The sequence below is a fragment of the Impatiens glandulifera genome, chromosome 5, assembly GCF_907164915.1.
Source record: "Impatiens glandulifera chromosome 5, dImpGla2.1, whole genome shotgun sequence".
Lineage (NCBI taxonomy): Eukaryota > Viridiplantae > Streptophyta > Magnoliopsida > Ericales > Balsaminaceae > Impatiens > Impatiens glandulifera.
Genome location: NC_061866.1, coordinates 49,082,280 through 49,101,260, shown reverse-complemented (window position 1 = coordinate 49,101,260; position 18,981 = coordinate 49,082,280). Strand labels below are relative to the sequence as shown.

Below are 18,981 nucleotides of genomic sequence, written 5' to 3'. Positions count from 1 at the left end.
GCCGGGTATACTTTTTTGAGTAATAATTGGTAGTGTAGTATCTTGACTTGGGTACTTCTCTACTAATGAGACACAAAGTGGTGACGAAGATGACGAACTTCGACCCGATATCAACCGTGATAAATACATGCCCACATCTTTATCTCCCTCAATAACAATAGGGGGAAGTTTTGCAGAAGGATCATACATGACTTTAATCACTAAATCATATGCAGACTTTTGCACGTTAATCGTCTCATAGATTGTATCAACTAATTGAGCAAATGTAGTACATTGAGGTATATCCATGGTTTTGCATGATTGTGCAGAGAAAGACCTGGTACCATTGGCTGCAGTTTGCCACTCTCCATTGTACACAACAAATACGTCAGCAAATACTTCAGCTGCAATTGAAAAAATGATAGTATCAATCGAGAGACACCGTAACAATGAAATGCAAGTAAAGTGTATGGGGTGCGTTACGCATCTGCGTAACGCAACTACGTGACGCAACTGCGTTACGCAACTACGTGACGCAACTGCGTGACGCACCCAGTTTCCGCCGCGACGGTGGCATTCCACCTACTCATTCCCTAATCACTACACCCTAACAAACAAAGCAATCCAAGAGATAAATGAAGAAAGAGAAGAATACCTGTAGCAGCAGAAAGAGACATTGTGAAGGAAGAGAGGATTCCGCCGTCGTCTTCGTCGGTCGGTGGTTGGGTTTTTTAGAGAGAAGGAGGAGAAGTGAAGTGAAGAAAGGGAAGAAGAAAGAAAGAATGAAAAGAACTGACATTTTTTTTATTATATAGTAAGGGCATTGTGGACTTTTCACAATGCCCTCAGGTGCGTCACGCAACGGGAGGGTGCGTGACGCAACGGGGGTATTTTCGGCAGAAAATTGTTTGGGGGTCACCAGCGCTATAAAAATCATGGGCCCGCACCATCGGCTATTTGGCCTTATTTTGGGGTCATTTCCTCAAATTTCCCATTTTTTAAATGCAATAATTTTATTTTTTTTATATTTACTTTTTAAGGGAAATTTGATGAAATGCCCCATAACAGGGGAAATTCCAAAAAAGGCCCGCGCCAGCTAATGTTGGCAAAAAGGGTCCTTTTGTCCTGCGAAATGTCAGAAATACCCCTTTGGCGCCAGATTTTACGCTCATTGACGTGAATTACCACTCACACGATTTAATCTAAATCGCGTGAGTTCATCAACGCGATTTAGATGAAACACGTGAATGGCAATTCGCGTTTTTCAATGTACGTGAATTACCATCCACGCGTTTCATCTAAATCGCGTTGATGAACTCACGCGTTTTTAGATGAAATGCGTGGATGGTAATTCGCGTCTTTAGTCTTATATATAATTTTTCGGCCCTAATTTAAAACAAAACCTCCCCAATTCTCCCTCCCACTCCGACTGCGGCCGACTTTCCATTCCTACATCCTTCAACATCCATCAAGATCATCGTTCCTCAACATCATCGTTCCTCAACATCATCGTTCCTCAACATCATCGTTCCTCAACATCATCGGGATCCTTCCAACATCATCGTTCTTCAACATCATCAGGTCAGTTTAGGGCTTAAGGTTTAGGTTTAGGTTTCGATTTATATTATACCGTTTATATTCATGGATATGGATGTATTTAGGTTTAGGGTTTGGTTTTGATGTATTTTATGTCGTTTCCTATATATATTGATGTATTTAGGTTTAGGGTTAGGTTTTGATGTATATTATACCGTTTATATTCATGGATATAGGTGTATTTAGGGTTTAAGGTTTGGTTTTGATGTATATTATGCCGTTTCCTATGTATATCGAAGTATTTGGGTTTAGGGTTAGGTTTCGATGTATATTCTGCCAATTATATTCATGGATATTGTTGTATTTAGGGTTTAAGGTTTGATTTTGATGTATATTATGCCGTTTCCTATATATACTGATTGATTGTTGGTTTTCCTATATATACTGATTGATTGTTGGTTTTCAATTACATGAATATTGTATGGTTAGCTATTGATGTATATTCTGCTGTTTATATTGATGGATATTGTAGTATTTAGATCAGGAGCTGTCGTTGTGGTTTTCTTAGTTCGTTCAACAAAATGGTATGTAATAAAATGGTTGTTAATAAAATGGTTTTCTCAGTTCGTTCAATTCCTTTTTTTTATAATATGCAGACAACAAACACTGTTATGACTTTATGTCCCAATCAATTATCACCTGAAAATAATGTATGTTCTATTCTCTCTACTATGTCCATATTAACTAGTTTTGTATGTAATAACCATTATAATATTGTTTTACACAGTTGTTGATAGTTGAATTTGCTCGCACTTTTGGTGCAAGGGTGTCTCTGAAGTGGAGAGAAGATGTAACCCATGTTATTGCTTACACTGATCCCAATGGTGCATGCGGCCGAACTCAAAAAGTATTGAAGGCAATTCTGAACGGGAAATGGGTCCTTACTATTGATTGTGAGTCTTTGTTAACACGATTCTTTTCATACATATGTCTGTTAAATTAATATAAAAATTGTTTTGTGTAGGGATAAAATCATCATTAAAAACCCAAAACTGTGTTGATGAGGAACCTTATGAGGTTAAACATGATAATCATGGAGCCCAAGGTGGTCCTAGAAAAGGCAGACTTCTGTTGTTGAATAATGTGAGTTTGGTCTTATTCATCCTATCTGTACTTTTCTTATTTTGCTTGATAACTGAAATTATTTTTTTTGTTTGTTTTTCAGCGTTCGAAACTGTTCGACGGTTACATTTTTATATTTATAAGGAATTTCAACACACTTTACAAACATGATCTCATTGAGTTAATAGTTGCTGGAGGTGGTAGTATTAAAGAATCGGATAATCCAGATTATCCATTTGCTGAGCCAAGGGATGCGAAAACTATAATAGTATATTTCGAGATATACAGCAGGTGTCGACCAATTGAAAAGGATTTTGATGTTCTTCCCGACAATTGGCTTTATGAGACAACGGCTGCTATGTCATGGATATTGGATGAACATGTTGTTCCTCATACAAAGTTGCTTCAATCTGTTGCTGCTTGTGATTTGCAGCATTTTCTTACTTAATTTGGAGTTGTTTAGACTTATTGTTCTTCTATTTATGGGTTATTTATGATATTTATGATATTTATGGTTTATAACAATACTTAATTTGAATATTTATGATTTATGATGGTTTATATTACTGAATATTCTTCTATTTATGGTTTATTACTTTTGTTAACAATATCATAACTTATGCTTATTTAGAACAATCCAACATAACTCACGCGTATTGTGTATAATCACGCATATTCGCTTTCTTTGTTTACAACATAACTCAAACAACAAGGAACAAGGAACAATGTTGTTATTCACGCGTTTCATCTAAAACGCGTGAATAAACTCACACATTTTAGATGAAATGCGTGAATAACATTCATCGTCTTTCAATTAACGTGAAATGCATTCACGCGTTTCATCTAAAATGCGTGAGTTTATTCTCGCGTTTTAGATGAAACGCGTGAATTTCAATTCTCGTCTTTCATCGTATATAATATTTTTGTGCCCTAATTTATAACAAAACCACGAATCACTAATTTCCCCTTCTCTCTTCTCTCACTTTCGCCACTCCGACTCGACCCTCCCCTAAAGAACTCGACCACGAGCAGCAGCAGCTGACGACTACGACGACACCACGAGACCCTCCCCTGAAGAACTCGACCACGAGCAGCAGCAGCTGACCCACTACTCTTCGTTCTCAAAATGGGTATGTTTATTTTATGGTTTTTAGTGATTATGAACACTAGGTTAGTTAAATTATAGTTTAGCTAGGTTGTATTCGAATGAATGAGAATCAATACTATGTTGTTATTCTAGTATTAAGGTTTAGGGTTTGCATGCTGGCATAGTGTAGCTGATTCACGCGTATTTCACTCACGCTTATTGATTCTCACTCACGCGAATTAAGTTTTGAGGTAGAGTTTACTGGTATGTTTCGTGGAGATACAATGTTCCAAGAATTAACCACAAGTTTGCTTCAATGGACCTATTGGATAGGGAGCTCTTATCCCATTAGATTCATTGAAGGAAACTTATGGTAAAAAGTTGCGGCATTGGATTTCCTGAAACTCTACGAGCAAACTCTCCTCGGTTATAGTAATGTTGTTGAACTTTTTTCAATTCTTGTGATGTTGTTGAACTGTTTTCAATTGAAGCTCAAGTACCTGTACTTCTTTACTTTGATGGAGAGTGGAAAACTACGGATGATCTTACTCATTTTTCTGCAAAGTCAAACAGCAGTATGATTGTTCCCCAAAATTCTACTTATGCCCAATTAGTTGATCAAATTTATTCTGCTACCGATGTTGACAAATCTAGATATGATTTATTGCTTCAAGCCAAGTATAATGCTCCTGGCATGATTGCCAAATTTTCTTATATAACTGATATAAAAAAAGATGTGGATGTGGAGTTCTTTTTACATGAAGCAGTTTTAGTCCACAACCGCACTCCATTGTGTGTATCCTTAGTAGAGAAGTCACTACCAACTCAAGAAAGTGTAGCGGTTCCAGAAATTGATGACCCCGACGTCTTCCCGATGCAGCGTGAAGTTTTCTTTGAAAATGACATTGAAGATGAACATTTGCGTCTGAATGTGGGGGATGATGCTGATGATGATTGGGTTCCTATTACCCAACCTAGTAGTTCTGATTGGGTTCCTAGTACCAATCCAAATCCAAGCGGTTCTTGGGTTCCTAGTACACAACAAAACAATGTTGTTGTTCGTACTCAACCAAGCTGCAGTGAATGGGTTGCTAGTAACATACCAAGTAGTGAAAATCCTATACATGAGGCAGTAAGTACCGAAATCAGATTGGAAGTCAGTTCTTTGTTTGAGAATAAAAAAGAACTCCAGCTGAGGTTATATAAATATGCCATGACTAATCATTTTGAATTCAAAGTGGTGAAGTCAAAAAAAGAACTTTGGGTTGTGAAATGTTTGGATAAGAATTGCAAGTGGAGACTGCGTGCTGTTAGAGTAAATTCCTCGGAAATGTTTGAGATTCGTAAATTCGTAAAAGATCATACGTGTTCAATTGTGACGAGGCAAGAGAATCAAAGGTAAGCACCAGCATGGGTGTTTGGGGAATGCATGGAGAGCAAGTACATGGACCATCACAATGACCACATGCCCAAGAAAATAATGGAAGACATATAAACTACTTATGGAATAAAGTTGTCTTATAATAAGGCTTGGCGGTCTAGAGAAAAGGCCCTAATGGCGGTGCGAGGAACTGTAGAAGATTCTTACGGTAAATTGCCATCATACCTGTACATGTTGGAGAAGAACAATCCGGGTACCATAACAGACATCCAGACGGATGAGCACGGTCATTTCAGGTATATGTTCATGTCCTTAAGCTGCTCAATTAGGGGTTTCAAAAACTGTTGTCGTCCAGTATTGTGCGTCAATGCCAGTTTTCTTAAGCACAAGGTTGGAGGTCAGCTATTGGTGGCGATAACATTAGATGCGAATGAACAACTCTATCCTGTTGCATTCGGCGTTGTTGATTCGGAGAATAACAACTCCTGGACTTATTTCCTGCAAAAACTTAGAGATGCAATTGGATTGGTTGATGATCTCGTGTTTGTATCTGATAGACACCCAAGCATCGCCAATGCCTTGTGTGCTGTTTTTCCAGAAGCTGACCACGGTGTGTGCACATATCACATCAAGATGAATATTATGGCCAAATTCAAAACCGATCACTGCCACGCCGAGTTTGGTTTGGCTTCTCAAGCATACACAATCTTGAAGTTTAATCAGCATTTTGACAAGATCAATGCTAAGGACCCTCGTATTGCTATGTATTTGGCAGATATTGGGTTTGAGAGATGGAGTCGTGCATTTTTTCCTGGTAAACGATACAATCAAATGACAAACAATTACGCTGAGAGCTTCAATAGTCAAAGTAGGGAAGCTAGAAAGTATCCCATATCAATCTTAGCTGATTATTTAAGATTCACATTACAAGATTGGTTTAATAGTCGAAGAGAAAAAGTTTCCAATCACAATGAACGTTTATCTTCTTATTATGAAAAGTTCTTACGTGATCAAGCTGAGAAGGCCAGATTATATAACGTTCATCCACTTAACCGATTCGAGTTTTATGTCCATGACGGTGAATCTGATTATAAAGTTGACTTGAGAGGAATGAGTTGTAGTTGTAGGGTATTTGATGTATTTGGTCTTCCTTGCACTCATGCCCTGGCTGCTTCCCGTACCCATAGATTGGATGCCTATGAGTTCTACTCAAGGTTTAGGGTTTACTTTACTTTATTTGTTATTGAATTTATCTAACTAACTTTATTTCTCACATGTTCAATTGTTATCTTTTAGGTATTACTCAAGTGAAATGTGGATCAATGCTTATGCGGAAACAATATATCCAGTTTGTCATGAAGAGTATTGGGATATTCCAGAACATATCAAGCAACGAGTGTGCCTTAAACCACCTGTTAAGGTTAAGAAAGAGCGACCTCAAACAAAGCGTAGGTCATCCCAAGGTGAAATTCGTAAGGTACCGAGAAGATGTAGCTCATGTGGTGGTCAGGGTCACAACAGAGCAATATGCAAATCAGTAATGCCTGCACCCTCTACTGTAAGAGCTGCAAGAGCATCACCATCTCAGCCGCCATCATCTCAGCCACAAACATGAATATTGTCTGTGCAATTTTGAATATTGTATACTGATTGATTGTTGGTTTTCGAATATTGTATGCTGATTGATTGTTGGTTTTCAATTACATGAATATTGTCTATGTTTTTTTATTTGAAAGTTGTATACAGATTGTATAATACATCCAGGTTGGCCATACAGTGACTCACGCATATATATTGCACAATGCTAAACTCACGCATATTGTAATATACGTGAGTCATATTGTAATACGCGTGATTCATAACTAACGTGTATTACAATACGCGTGAGTTATGACTCACGGGTATTACAATACACGTGAATTATATTAGAATATGCGTGAGTCATAATAGACGCATATTGTAATACGCGTGAGTCATAACTCACGCATATTACTACACATTTTTATGATACATATTACAACATTTATGTCTGAAATGATGATGATAAACAATATTCAGTGTTTACAAAACATGTTACAACAATAATTCAGTGTTTACAAAACATGTTACAACAATAATTCAGTGTTTACAAAACATGTTACAACAATAATTCAGTGTTTACAACTTCATGGCTCTAAAATCTGGTGGTACAACCTGACTGCCCATTTTTCTCTATATAATTGCATATTGTTTGATACGCAATTTTCTAGACCAAGTTTAGCAGTCAGGTACTCTACATACATTAATACAAAAACGCCACAGTCCCCACTTCATTCTGCTTTTGGTACTTCAGGATGTGGGATTCTCTGAAATCTAAAAGTTTCATTTATCATGTTAGGATACCTGGCCATTTCAATTTCAGACATTGCTTTATGAAGGAAGGGCGGCATTATCTCACAAATGGCTTTCATGGATTTTCCAAATTCGTCGTCATTGAAAATTGTCTGATCGCAATCATAAACATCAATTCTCCATTCTTGCAATCGAATAACACACAGTACCCAGTGTAGGTTGTTGAGGTTGAGGGGGAAGTAAATAACATCAACACTGCTCCAACCGGGCATATATTTATCTTCTCTACCCCAGTAGTAGTGGTAAATGATTTCAGCGAAAGTATGGCCAGCTGGTTTTTCTGGATCAACCGAGTCAGCAACAAAATCGTCATAGTATGAAGTAATCAAAGGGGCAAACTGGCAATCTAAGATGGTGAAATCCGCCGGGTACGTCTTAGCAGACAAATTGCAGCATTCATCTCCACATCAGTTAGCCACCTATTTAACCTCAGAATTGTAGTGAAGAACTTAAGGTCTCCAGTGCAATCAGAGAGTTGGATGTCTTTAAATTTAGCCCCTTTCGCAAATTCTTTCTTAAACTCGTTCTTCAGTTGCTCATTACAAGTCGACATAGGATCGACAACAATCGTCTTCTTTCTTGGACGAGGGACGATGTAGGGACTAAGTACAGCTTTCGACGTCGTCCTCTTTCTCTTAAATAGGATGTGGGATGCATCTTCCAGTACCACCACATCCTCATCTATCTACTTGTCCTCCTTCTTCTCTTCCTTCTTCTGCACAACGAAATGATCGTCCACCTTCTTCTGCACCCCCTTCCTACCCCTCTGCACCCCCTTCCTACCCCTCTGGACCCCCTTCCTACCCCTTTGCACAACGAAATCATCGTCCACCTACAAAGAAATCATTGAATTAGACAAGAAAAGTCTTCAATTAGTCCAAATGCAAGAATTGCATACCTCATCTTCATTATCTTCCACCTTCTCTTCCACATTCTCTTCAACCTTCTCTTCCACCTTCTCTTCAACCTTCTCTTCAACCTTCTCTTCCACCTCATCTTCATTATCTTCCACCTGCTTCTCCACCTGCTCCTCCACAGCTTCCTCAACATTCCCACCATCGGATTTCCCATCAACCACATCAGCGTCCTCGATATTCAATTCACCATCTTCATCTGTCTTCTCCTCCAAAGTCCCAACATTGTCCATCTCCAACAACGGCCCATCCTACAAAAACCAGAAAAGCCCTTCAATTAGTCCAAATGCAAGAAATAAGCAAAGTGCGATAATTGCACCAAATGCAAGAAATGCATACCTCAATATTTTTTTCACCATCTTCATCTGTCTTCTCCTCCAAAGTCCCAACATTGTCCATCTCCAACAACGGCCCATCCTACAAAAACCAGAAAAGCCCTTCAATTAGTCCAAATGTAAGAAATAGGCAAAGTGCGAGAATTGCACCAAATGCAAGAAATGCAAGAAATGCATACCTCAATATTTTTTTCGTTCAACAAATCATGATCTTTATTTTCATTGTCCTCCCCAACATTGTTTTTCTCCAAGAGCCTAACAATGTCTTCCTCCTGTCCATCCTACAAAAAACAGAAAAGCCTTCAATTAGTCCAAATGCAAGAAATGCACCAATTAGTCCAAATGCAAGAAATGCAAGAAATACATACCTCAACTTCATTCTCCTCCACAAGCCCAACATTGTCTTTCTCCAAAATCAGCACAACATTGTCTCCCTTCCCATCCTACAAAAAAGAAAAATCCTTTAATTAGACCAAATGCAAGAAATGCCAAATGCACGAAATTTATCATCATTCAAACTCATACCTCAGTGTTTACCTCAAAATCTTCCTCGTCCTTTTCTTCATCATTCTCCTTCTTTTTCTCCCCTTGTGTGGAAAAGTCTTGCTGTAGTTGCTTTAACATCCGTTTAATGAGAATTATTTCATCTCTCATTTCAGTTTTGATGAGAATTATTTCATCTCTCATTTCAGTTTTGATGAGAATTATTTCATCTCTCATTTGATTTTTGAATTCATTTAGCTCATTCGAAAGTTCATCCAATCTACATCTATCATGGGGAGTTGTTGCTGTTGGAGTCGGGGGAGAGGATTCTTCGTCTTCGTCTTTTCTACTCGTGGCGCTCTCGACAGAATAAGAGTTGCTGGTGCTGGTGCTGGTGCTGGGGGTAGGGTTTCGGGTTGTTCTTCTCGTGGAAGGTTTGACTTTGGCTGGAGTAATTTGTCTTTTCTTCCTCGTGACAGTTTTTTATGAGAAACTTCATCGTCAATATCTCCAAGTTTCCTCTTTCTGCAGTCAAGATCAAAAAGGACATCATAAACATTACCTCTCATATCTTCAAAGTCATCCCCAGCATATAAGATCTTCTCTTCTTCAGACAATTCCATTTTCTTAACAATCTTGCCTTGCAGGGCAGTGTGAAGATCAGAGGCAGTGATCTTCCTCTTTGATTTGTACTGTATCATCCTTGGACAGACAGGCTCTTCCGTTTGAAGCGTCGCTTTAATTGCAAGATTGGGGACAAACGTTTGGATCACCTCATAAGTCCACACTTGTAAGGCTAGTGTGAACCCATATACGGTATAAGAAACATCGACATCTTTGTCTTTGTCTTTGTTCTTCTTCCCCGATGCGGCATTCTTCTTCTGCAGATATAGCTTCCTGTAGCGATCAAGGTCTTTGGTCAAACCCCTGATGGTTGCTCTAAAGGACACCTTTCCCCATGGAAAATTGAGGAAGGTGTCGATGTCATCGACCATGCTGAAGAGTTTCTTATTTATTATCCTCTTCGGGTCAAGGGCAAAGAGATAATGGGAAACTAGGTATACCAGCCCCAATTTCCATGCATCTTCCCTATCAGAGCAGGACATGAATTTTGAATGAAGGTCTGCTATTCTAATAAGTGGAATACTTTTAAAATATTTAAGAACCAAAGTTGGAGATTCTTCAACCTGATTGAAAATCCTTTGCTCCGCAGGGAATCTCCCAAAATTGAGACCTGTAACCAATGCAAACTCCCTCATCCCGAAGCATAGCTCTTCTCCATTCACAATGAACTTCATCTCCATAGAATTTGAGCTGGACTTCCTGAGGAGCATGTGGTGTATAATCATTCATGAGAACCGTAGTAACGGGTTCCCTTTGAATAAGAATCTGAATTGGGTTTCCTCTACCCTTTCAGTTAGATTCATCTTTGCAAATTTGGCCGCAAATATTTCCCATATTGGTTTTCCAAGATACCCTACCAGCAAACTCGGGTATTATAGTGGACTCCATCTACAAAACAAGGAACAACATGGGATCACCATGATAATTAGCAAAACAAAATTAGTATTTAATTAAATAGTAAGACCAACAACAAAAATGGAACAGAAAAAATCATGACAGAAAATAGTTTGGTCCAGTTCAATCATAGCATCTAGTGTATAGATGCACCCGAGTCATCCACTCATCAAAAAGGATTTTACAATCAATGTATTCAATATAAGAACACTCATCTAGATGCAGCCTCCAATTAAACATATTAACACTTGATCCACTTTTAGAAATGCATTCAATCAAGGTAAAAGTGAAAGATATATTTGCTTCCTATAGCAAGTGCAATATGGTCCAAGAAAGTGAACATACAGTGTGGATCATTTATGGCTTTTGATTCAGCACAGCAAATTAGGAGCACGTGTTGACTAAATTTCTTAATATAACATCGAAACCTGTCTCATTGGCATTCTATTAAGGTGCAGTAAAGCAGCAAAAGTTAAACCCTTAACCCTAAATACCATTTCTTCACAAGCACATAACAAACATGAAACCTGTCTCATTGGCATTCTATTAAGGTGCAGTAAAGCAGCAAAAGTTAAACCCTAACCCTAAATACCATTTCTTCACAAGCACATAACAAACACGAAAATGCCATTTCTTAAACGAGAAATGTATGAATAAACGTGAAATGCATGCATGCAGAATAAGAACACTGATACAATACTCATCATATACCCTAAAAGCATTTACACACATAAACGAAATCAGAACCAAACCCTAAACCCTAAATACATCAATATAAATCAATATAAATGGAATAATACACATCAAAACCTAACCCTAACTCTTAAGCCCTAAACTCACCGGAATATGTCGAAGAGACGGTGGAAAGAAGACGATGATGTCGAATAGACGGTGGAAAGTCGAAGATGTTGGACGAGGAACGATGTTGAGGAACGATGATCTTGATCGATGTTGAAGGAAGTCGGCAGTTGAGAAGATGTGGTTTTGGAAGTCGGAGTGGGAGGGAGAATCGGGGAGGTTTTGTTTTAAATTAGGGCCGAAAAATTATATATAAGACTAAAGACGCGAATTACCATCCACGCGTTTCATCTAAAAACGCGTGAGTTCATCAACGCGATTTAGATGAAACGCGTGGATGGTAATTCACGTACATTGAAAAACGCGAATTGCCATTCACGCGTTTCATCTAAATCGCGTTGATGAACTCACGCGATTTAGATTAAATCGCGTGAGTGGTAATTCGCGTCAATGAGCGTAAAATCTGGCGCCGGAGGAGTATTTCTGACATTTCGCAGGGCAAAAGGGCCCTTTTTACCAACATTAGCAGGCATGAGCCTTTTTTGGAATTTCCCCTATTATGGGGTCATTTCATTAAATTTCCCCTTTTTAATATATATATATATATATATATATATTATTTTTTGTTTTTTTTAACTTGTTGAAATTAGTGAGATTTTATATTAACGATTTGAATTTAGGCATTTATAATAAATAAAATTTAACTATTGAAATTTTAGTAAACGGATAAAATTGATAGTCAAAATTCTCGATTATGAATTTTAATGTCAAGTATATATAATAACTTAACGACATTTAAAACAGTTAGAAAAACTTTATTTTATATAAGTTAACGACTTTTAAAACAGTTAGAAAAACTTTATTTTATATAACTTTATTAAATATTTCAAAATTTTTAAATTTAAAGGAAAGACATTAAAATTATATTTCCCCTTATAATAATCTTCAAGAACATTTTTAATTTATTTTATAATTTAAGGGAAAGTTATACTAAACATAAAATTTGGAGACTTAATTTAAACATATTATAAGAATTCGACCCCTAGTCAACTAAGAATGAATGACCCGAATCAAACTTGAAAAGACATGACCCGTACTTTTTCAATCGGGTATCAACCGCCCCGTCGTCATCCTCGTCTGTCGTCACTGCCAGTAAAGAATTAGGGTTCAGTTTCTTGCATTCATTCGATCGTTGATAATCATTGCCTTGAAGATTTTCCCTTCTCCATTGATTTCAGATCGCCGATGTAAGAACTAAGCTTGGAGTATGGCGAGGAGTATGTCACGGTCGCCTTCTAACAGGCGGAGGTATTCTCCGTCTCCATCGCCTGTAGGTCATCGCAATGGCCGGCGAAGTAGAAGAGACCGTAGCCGCTCACCTTCACATTCTCACAACAGGTGATTATCCTATCATCTATTTTAATTAGCTACTCTCGAACTTCAAATTTTGCCCAAGTAGTCAATTATTTTAGGGTTCACTACTCCACATTTCTGCAATTTTCTGGCCATGGCAGATTAACAAACAGTAACAACTTGATCGATATTGATATTGTATGTTAAAGATGATAAATAAATCAGATTATACATTGAGTCCAGCTTCTATTGGGTTTGAATATACAGGAGGAGAAGTCCCAGTTCTCCTGCACCTCGCCGGAGAAGTCGTTCTCCAGCTTTGAGGCGCCGCAGGAACAGGTCTCGGTCTTCCTCTCCTAAAAAACATAAGCGGCAGAAGAGTAAGAGTATATCATCATCTCCACCTCCCAAGCCTAGAAGTCCAAGTTTGGCCTCTATTGAGCGAGAAAACGCAATTGAGAAACTGAGGAAGGAGGAAGAAGAAAAGAAAAGGTCTGTGATATACTTTTATCACAAACTTAGACATTTGAAAATAGTGATAACATTGTTTCTATTCTGCTGTTGCAATGAAAAAGGCGTCAGGAGGAAGAACTAAGACTTCTTGAAGAGGAGACAGGTAAGAGAGTGGAAGAGGCCATAAGGAAAAACGTAGAAGAGAGGCTGAATTCCGAAGAAGTGAAGAAAGAAGTAGAGAGGCGAATACAAGAAGCTAAGAAGAAATTGTTTGACGATGTCGAAATTAAACTTAAGAAAGAAAAGGAAGTTGCACTAGATGAGGCAAGACGGAAAGAGGTAAAAATGGTTTTATTTGTTTTCTTCTTTATTTATCCTGTTATCTTACAAAACCTGTTATATGAATCAGGATCAAGCCCGAAAAGAGAGAGAAGAACTGGATCAAATGCTGAAGGAGAATTGGAGAAGAGTGGAAGAGTCTCAGAAAAGAGAAGCAGTGGAATTTCAGAAGAAGGAAGAGGAAAGGCACAAAGAGTTGGAGCTTATCCAAAGGCAGAAGGAAGATGCCTCAATAAGAAAGCAGCTAGAGGAAGAAGATGAACGCGACAATCAGATGAAGAATAAAAATCGAAACAAGACCAGTCATCATTAACCAACCAGGTATGTCAAAAGACAGTAATATTTTACTTGGAAGTTGTCTAGTCATATTTTACACTATCGACAGTTATAAGTAAGTTGATTTTCTTGAAAAGATTATTGTTCAGATTAGACACTTTAAGAACTTATTATATGAATGAATGGTGGGCGGTTCATGGTTGGCTAAGTTGTTTACTGCCCACCATACAAATTCTCTAGACTTATACCTTCCAATTCCCCACCAATCAGTTTACTGTATAGTGTTAGGCTTAAAATCTATATCTTTCTCTTCTTTAATTCTCTTACACTTAAAATGGGGTTAGGTTGAGATTAAGGCAAAAAAAAAGGAAGAACAGAAAATTGACTAGACTTTGAAATCTGAGCCTAACAATGGAAATATATTATACATTAGAGAGAGTCAAAGCCATTGATGAGCACTGAGAGGACAAAAACAAAGTGGAATGATCAATAATTGGGGGAGAGTCAATTGTAACAGGCAGTTGACTTTAGTTGATCAACTTGAGACTATAGGGTGGACACTCCCCCCTCTTCTCCCACCTTCATTCTAATAAGAAAGTCAGACCTCAAAAGAGATGATAGATTCTTTTGACTAACTATGTTTGACATTTATTCACAATCTATGTTAGTATTGATAAAGATGAATATAGCAAATTTGAACAATTATCATTAATTAGTTGTGTTAATCAGATCCTAAACTTTAAGCATTGTCAAAATGTGATTAAATCTGGCTATTGTTCCTTCATTTATTTGTCTTTTAGTTTGCAAATTAATTGTTTTTAAGATCAACCTACTAAACTAGTTGTTCAAGTGGAAAGAGTTTTGATCAAAGAGATCAAAAGGTCTCAAATTTGTTCGAAACAAATTTGACCTCACCAACTAATGCTTATGACTGGTCAAAAGTAGTGAAAATTTGAAAAACTCAAAATAATACCATACAATTGTCAAATGGGCTAAGTAATAAAATATTATTGAATCCAAAATGTATACAAGAAACAATAAAATACTGGTTGTAATGATTGTAAAATGTGACCAGAAGATATTGGAGACATATATACATGCACAATTAATAAAAGAATATTCTTTTTTTATGTGTCAAATTTAGGGTGGGCCAAAACACATATAATAAAACATTAAAAGTTTAGAATTCTTTCAATGACTTTGAGAGTCTATATATAGAAATGTTCATTCCCATTAGTTGCCACAATATGCTCAAAAACCCATAAACCATACCATCCTTCCATACTCTCACAAAAGATGCAAGATCAAGGTCAGAAGAAGATGAAAGTAAAGAAAGGATCATTGACAGTTCTAGTCGGATTAGATGACAACAACGAAAACCAACGGTTCGTGATCCCCATATTGTACCTACACCATCCTCTCTTCCATAATCTTCTAGAGAAGGCACACGAGGTTTATGGGTATCATACCTCCGGCCCTCTTCGTCTACCATGTTCGATCGACGACTTTCATCATATTCGGTGGCGGATCGAGAAGGAAACCAGTAGCACTGCTAATTATCACCACCGCAATCATAGTCATCATTCTCTTTCGTTCAATTCTTGTTGAAAAAGATGGATGAATTAAGTTTTAAAACTGATACTAAGTACGATTCTCGGAGGGCCCGATCATCTTTCTAGTGTCGTGTGCCTTTTCCGGCTCCCTTTTCTTGTTAAGGAGATCATATCTAGTAAAAATGTAATATATATATATTTATAATGATTAGTGACCATATATAAAACTGTTAATTATATATGGGAAACAAACTACAAATGAACTGAAGATGTTTATATCTGGCCGGTTTAGGGTTGTGATCAATGATTTCGGAATTCTCTTAACTAAAAGAATTAGTGATTAATTATAATTAATTATTTTTCTTTCTTTCTATTTCTCTCCCGACAGAGGAGAGATCATGGTTAATGGTGGAGTAGATAATTACCGATCAGAGAGGTCCCATCAAAAGGCAAAGATAATGGTGCCGTGGTAGTGTGGCTAGCTAAAATGCAACTTTGAATTAAAGTTGATTACAATTATTATTCAAAAAGATTAGTGTTAGTGTTGTGTTTGTTTGGTCACAGTAGCAGCCACCCAAAAGCCAAAAACCCTTTAAAACTTATAATTATTATGCTTGTTTGGTAGACAATAATATGTATTGGTCTAGACCATGATTAGAGAGAGAGAGGAGAGGGGGCGGGAGTAACTCAAAACCAAACAATAAACTACATATCCCCATTAATATGATTAGTTACTGCTTGTACCATAAAATTAAGGTGGCAAATTAAGGATGGAGTTTGAACCACAAAATAAACATTATAGGAGACCAAAAGCAAGTGCAGGAATTGAGGTACATCCATGGAAGATAGTTCGAGTGAAAAGAGTTTGAACTTGAGATGTTTAGGTTACAAGTCTCATGTTCAATCCGATATTAAAAATGAATAGAAACCATATAAATGGTACCACTCCAAATATGTCAAATCGAACAAAGTACACACTCAAATCCTTTCTAGAGTACTATTATTAACCCTAGGACGAGACATCATGAACTAATTAGTGCAATACACTTCGACGTTTTGGGTCATGAATATGTACATTAGAAATAAGAACTCCTATAAGTGAAAGCTAATGAGTTATATATAATTGATGTTATTGATACATTTTTAAACTTTTAAGGTTTTGTATTGACACAATTATTCGAATAAATTAGTTATTTATGTATAAGATATACCTAATGTTACAACTTACAATTATGCCCAAGAGTTTTTTAGATTATTTGATCATGACAAATAATCTTAAGAAATTTGACCAAGCAATCTAGCTAGGAGAAAGTTTCTCCATATCCACATTTTTGGTATGAGTAGAGAACTCAAAAAAAAAGAAATATTTGTTAATCATAAAAAGAAATTGTCGTCGAAATTCTAAAGATTAATTTACTCTCACTCAAGTAATTAGTTTCTTTGTTAACAATGATCAATTGTATAAATGTTGCAGAGGAAGCAAAGAACAACTAAACACATAAATATAGGCATTAACGTAAGCTCAAGTCCTTGATGCACTCTAGAAGAAACCGAAATTACAATTATTGACCTCTATCAAAATAGTGATTATCGAGTTCTTCAAGAATCTCATCAATCAGGCCTTGTTCTCAAAAGAACATTTGTTCATAAAAACACTTATTTATTACTTTATGAGTTGGGTTATGTCATTTATTCATAAAATGTACATTCTCAATTGATGTTTGGAGTATCCAGTCATCAAGAATAATGACTCGGATTTCTCCCAAGTAACTTTTTTATGGGTAGGGTTATGATCATTATATATATAGCCACAATGCAAAGGAAAGGTTAGTACCAACCATCCTTATTGTGATTGTATGTAAGATTTGGTTGGAAACAGATGATCTAGTCTTTACTATGTGTTAATCGTCAGCAAACATAATATTTATTTGTTGGCCTTTGCGGCATTTTTTGGCACACTTTACTAATTATGATGATTTAATTAGCATGCATAATCTTCCTAATCCCCACCAAATCAGCATGTCATTAATATAATATTGGTATCAATTGTCACTAAGAAAGTGGGACCAATATGATCTTTTTTTTTAAATATGATTCGATATGTTTATACAGATTGAGTTGTTTCTAAAGATTACAATATGATTGTGTTTTCTATTATAAACCAATAAATAAGAAGCTTGCAAATTAATAGTTTGAGCTAATTTTTCCTATGTTACCATTCCTACAGTGTTCCCACCCATGCCACCTCCAATGGAGATGCTTTAATTTGTCCATTAGAGATGAGTGTCACATACAGTTGTCACAACCAAAATTTATATCTAGTGTTCGAGTTTGTGGCCACAGAACGATTGAGGTTATGCGTTTGTGCTAAACAAGGATCAATGAGCGATTATGAATGATGATGATGATGATGTTTAAGGTTATTATTTATTTGTACGCGTTAATGTAATCATTTTGGGTATGATTCTTGTGTTTGTGGATGTAAATGTTGTGTTGGTTATGCTGTCTTAGGGACACAGGATATGTATGACTTGGTTGACTGTAGTGAGTGAGGATTTACACAATCAATATACTTGGTTTTATATTAGATTTTTTTTTTAATATTAGGGTGTTTGGATCAACTTTGATATCAGGAATCCACATTAAAATACTCCTTATATAATCCATTTGTTTTAAATAAGAAACGCAAAGTGAGATTTGTGGTGGTTAGCTCTTGGCTCAATCTTCTTGTAATGTAAGCTTTAAGAGATCTCGCGAATAAATTGATTAATGAAAAAGTTTTAATTTTTTAAAAATAAAAAATTAGAGACATTGTTAAAATGGTGTTGGCATTTTACTAGTGACAATTTAAGCGTTTGGGTGAGATGGGTTAGACAAGATGATACTCTTTTGGTGAAAGTGGTTCGACAAAATGCGGGATGAATTTGGTTGGTTGGGTGGTTGGTTAAACAATCTTTTTTCCATTCAGGGTCGGTGTACATAAAAGTGTTAACTGGATTGAAGTTGTTTATTGTGCAAAGTTGAAAAGATATTTGGTGCGGTGATCTCAACTTTTGAAAAGATATTTTAGACGAAGATTTGTTGACGGAGGAGGCTAACGCGGCAGCCCACAGTACTATTTATTTCAATCAAAATGTTTTTAATGGAATTTAAACTAAATTTAATTTTTTTTCGATTGAACTACCTTTGACAAATATTCATTAAAATTTTAGTATACCACTTTTGGTTTCGAGCAAACATGCTTTCAAGAGGAAGGTTAAAACGTTTATATGTGAGTCATTCTTAAGCGATCCTCTCAAATAAAATTGTTTATAAAGTTAAAAGTTTCATATCTTTAATAAAGTTAAAAGTATTGTAAAATTTTCAAACGTTTATGTGTGAGTCATTGTTAAACAGTTATTTCAAATGAGATTGTTTCTTTTTTTAAAGTTGAAGGCCTTTTAAAACTCTCCAACTTCCTCCA

At 36.5% G+C, this 18,981-nt stretch overlaps 1 protein-coding gene across 1 annotated transcript; it reads left to right on the top strand.

Moving 5' to 3' along the window:
* Positions 1-12,685: 12,685 nt before the first annotated feature.
* Positions 12,686-18,227, top strand: LOC124940697 (uncharacterized protein At1g10890-like). The gene is made up of 5 exons (XM_047481228.1): positions 12,686-12,942; positions 13,165-13,389; positions 13,473-13,689; positions 13,760-14,010; positions 17,746-18,227. The coding sequence occupies exons 1-4, from the start codon at positions 12,812-12,814 to the stop codon at positions 14,000-14,002; spliced, it is 816 nt and encodes a 271-aa protein (XP_047337184.1). The 5' UTR covers positions 12,686-12,811; the 3' UTR covers positions 14,003-14,010; positions 17,746-18,227.
* The last annotated feature ends 754 nt before the right edge of the window (positions 18,228-18,981 follow it).